The sequence below is a fragment of the Lactuca serriola genome, chromosome 2 (genome assembly GCF_051521515.1).
Source record: "Lactuca serriola cultivar US96UC23 chromosome 2, Lser_US96UC23_V15, whole genome shotgun sequence".
NCBI lineage: Eukaryota > Viridiplantae > Streptophyta > Magnoliopsida > Asterales > Asteraceae > Lactuca > Lactuca serriola.
Genome location: NC_136409.1, coordinates 200,386,441 through 200,390,406, shown reverse-complemented (window position 1 = coordinate 200,390,406; position 3,966 = coordinate 200,386,441). Strand labels below are relative to the sequence as shown.

The following is a 3,966-nucleotide window of genomic DNA, read 5'->3' as shown; positions in this document are numbered from 1 at the left end:
AATGGTTTTAATTTCGTAAATCGTTTTATATTAAAACATAGATTGTAAGTGTAATAAGAAATAACATAACTTTATAATACATTACTTATATATGATGCTAAAAAACTGAAAAATATTGAGAGTGGTAGACTGGTAGCGCGACTAAAAATGATCCATTCTGACCCTTAAACAACCATTCGATGCATGCATTTTGTGTATCTGATCCACTTTTTGTTTCCTAATCACGAAACACACCTGTTACGTTTATAAGAAATATAACATTTTTTTTTAAATATTAGTTTGTCTTTCAAAACCTGTTTTTTATTTTCTTTTGATAGATTTTCGATCTTATTTTTTACCTATCAATAATAATTATTTAATATTAGTAACTAAATTTGATTTCCTGCCAAAAAAAAGCATTTTCTTCTCGTTAAAGATACATTTGACCAGTCATACAGTTTTGTAGTAATTAAGCCATACATGAGTTGAAGATACGAGTTGTGTTATATGGTATATAACTATATACCTACAAACACATCTATAGTTTCTACATTAGAACATTTTTTTTCAAAAGTAGTACACAATTCAAGTACACAGGAATTCAGAACCCAAGAGCTTAAGACAAAATAAACAAACCAAACCAACTAATTAACTACCAACAGGATAAAGTTACATTGCAAATAAACCATCATACTACATAATCTTGATTAACATAATTAATCTAAGGAATTAGTTCTCAAAGCATAGCATTTAACATCTCATTCCATATATCAGGAACCCCAGGCAAGCACCAGTGGCTACAATCAGCCGAACCATGGTCTGACCCACCAGATTGTGCAAAATAAACCGATGGGTGTCCATCTCTTCTTAGAGCCGACATCCCGGTTATATCCTCCAAATAAACCGGAAATCTCATTCTTTTAATCACACCTTTAAGCACCATCACCTCTTCTGGTACATGAGGGTGACTAGCATACCCCAATGGCTCCCTTTGCTTGTAGCACTTCCATCCATTGTCCCTGTACGTACAACTTTCAATGTGTAAGGTACAACTTCTCATGCACATGGTACAACTACCAGTGTACTTACCTGTTATGGCGAGGTGACATGGTCCGGAATATGACCCGGGATTGACGTGGGTCGAGGTTCAAATCGACCCATTTTGCCCATGTTCGAAGCCCTCTTTGGTATGCGACCATTCGGTTCATGTTTTGGGCTACGTGGTTCCCGTCCATTAGTAGGTCCCACCTGAAAATGTCGATCGGATCAAGGGGTTGTACTGTACAAATATTTAATGCATCGACTACTTGTTTCTTTTCTTACGATGTCCACTTGTCGGAGTGGGTCCACCAGTGTGCCGAATCAAAGACCAACACGTCAGCAGCTCTCCAGTACTTGGCATTCTCTTCTATCAAATCCAAATGTAAAATCCTCTTGTTTCCAAGCCCTTTCTTCAATTCAACCAAAAGTGGTGCCCAACAAAATTCAATTGAAGTCTCAAAATCCTGCACAAGCAATCAAACTTCATTTTCTTAAATCTATTAAATTTTTTTTTATCGAGATATCATTTAACATCTGAAAACATGGTCTTACCAAACATTAAAACAAAGCCTTACTAAAAAAAACCAAGAAAAATGGTCTCACCAAGGCGTGGAAGGCCATGGTAGGGCCCGCATAGGTGACCGTTTTGCGATCGGTCGGCACAACAGATTCAACTAAGCAAACAAGAGACTCCCATTGGTTTCTCATTATGGAATCACCTACAAGCATTATTCTTTTCCTTCTCATTTTTCCAAGAAACTCCAATGCATCAAATCTGAAATGATGGATTCAATCAGTTTAACTATAATGTACAAATTTAGAGCAATTGTTAATAATAAAAGTTAAAATACATTATATACATACCTAGGAATGTTACAACCATGAGGTTTCCATCTCCATTTCTCATAATCAGAATCTGGCCTCCCGTTTTTTTGACAGGTAACTTTGGTACTAAGATACGGGCAAGTGGATGCATCATAAAGCGGATATGTCTGATCATACACCCATTTTCCAGATACAAAATCGCATTTTCTTAGTGAATCATGGCGACTTTGGACCATGTTGATCTCTTCATCGTTGTTGTCATCCAGCCATGATAACTCCTCAATCTCGAGTTGTGATGAATTAAAGAGGCCGAGGAGTAATGAGAAGGTAAGGAACGACAAAAGCATGGAGGAAGAAGCCATGAATGTTAAAAGCCAGGGAACAAATGGAATGGTGGTGATTGTATATAGAATAGAGTGGCAACAGAATATTTGCAGGTGGGGACACTTTGTAATAAGTAATGTTCAATTTAGGCATGACATGCGGTGGTGAATTGGACTCACAGTTTTACCATAAATTAGTTACATTTTTTTTTTTCACTCGTTAATTATTCTTTTGATTTTTTAAGAATTATTTAGTTATTATGAGAAAAGACTGTCACTCACATTTGAAAAATGAAAAAAAAAAAATAATAATGAAAACTAAAGCTTGTGATCTAATGGAGAAATTTCATTTAGTTTTTATAATAATTCGTTTTTTATGTGTTAAAGTTCAAAAAAAGAAAAAAAAATTATATAATATGTCATATGCCATGACGTTTATGGAGTTAGAGTTCTTTATCGGAAAATGGAGTTATCATCTTAGTTACCTTTTTATTTTGTTCGCATCTGGATAATTTATTTTTTTACACGTTTAGGTAATAGACTTTTTGAAAATGTTTATATATAACATTTATGACCGGCTGTAGCAAGTTACAATCGATCATAATTGTCATATATGAACATTCTAATAAGTTCTTTATCTAGATATATACAAAAATAAAAAGTTACACAGATGTGACAAAATGAAACCGTAACGATTGGAAATTATATGTCGTAATAAGATGTTTGGCCTCTGGATCTAGGCAAGATTGAGCTTCAGGAGCTCAGATCTGTTAGCTTTTTGGCCCCATGTTGCTTGTTAGCCCTAGATCTACCATTTTGAGACATTTTGAGCCCTAAAATCCATATTGGTGAATATCCACATGTAAAGTTGGAAACTTTACGTGTGATTCGTGTCCTAGAAGTCCAGATCTATGAATGGCATGGACTGGAATCGAGCAAATCGGTATATTTTAGGAGTGCATGGCAACGACTCGGCGAGTCGTTCATGTGACTCGGCGAGTCTGCTCGCGAGTCTCCGAGTTTGTCCCATTTTCGTAGTATCGAGTGAGCAGTGAGTCACAGGGTGTGACTCAGTGAGTCGGAAGCTTAACCCATCTATGGAGGTACTCGGCGAGTCAATGCCCTGACTCGGCGAGTTCAAGGCAATCTCCTTAGATCAAGAACAGACTCGATGAGTTGTTCATACAACTCGGCGAGTCTTAGCATGAGTGTTCATCGGATGAAGATGAACTCGACGAGTTGTTCATACAACTCGGCGAGTAGGATGAAGGACTTGAATATTGGTCATGAAGGCGAACCCGTCGAGTCGTCGCCTAACTCGACGGGTAGGATCGGGATTCAGGGCAGTCGCTTGAGTAGGGACTCGGCGAGTTGGAAAGCCAACTCGGCGAGTCGGGTCAACTGAAAGTTGACTCTGACTTTGACTTAGGGCAAGGTTAGGGGTAAAATGGTCATTTTACCCAAAATTCAGTGAGCAATGTGTTGATTGAATATATTGTGGGAATTGCAGCCGGAGGGTTTCCGGAGCAGCAGCAGCAGTAGTAGGTGATCAGTTCCCACACAGACCAGCAACTATTTCGAGGTGAGTTTCCTTTCCAGTAGGAATGGGTCTAAGGCACCAAGGCCGACCCGCGTAGACGAGATGCTAGTACCAGAGTGTGGGCTGAGCCCGTATCTCTAGGCTTAGTTAAGTATGATATATGCGTTAATATGATAGAGTTGCTTATACTTGTTGTCTGTGTGATACTTGTATGTTATGGGTTAGCGGTTGAGTGTGGGCAGGGCCCGTATCTCTCCG

The 3,966-nt window shown here is 38.2% G+C and overlaps 1 protein-coding gene across 1 annotated transcript; it reads right to left on the bottom strand.

Moving 5' to 3' along the window:
- Positions 1 to 606: 606 nt before the first annotated feature.
- Positions 607 to 2,229, bottom strand: TBL36 (TRICHOME BIREFRINGENCE-LIKE 36). The gene is made up of 5 exons (XM_079026306.1): positions 1,885 to 2,229; positions 1,624 to 1,795; positions 1,303 to 1,484; positions 1,069 to 1,227; positions 607 to 998 (listed from the first exon to the last, which is right to left on the bottom strand). Exons 1-5 carry the CDS (start codon positions 2,205 to 2,207, stop codon positions 716 to 718), a joined length of 1,119 nt encoding a protein of 372 aa, XP_078882432.1. The 5' UTR covers positions 2,208 to 2,229; the 3' UTR covers positions 607 to 715.
- Between the last annotated feature and the right edge of the window lie 1,737 nt (positions 2,230 to 3,966).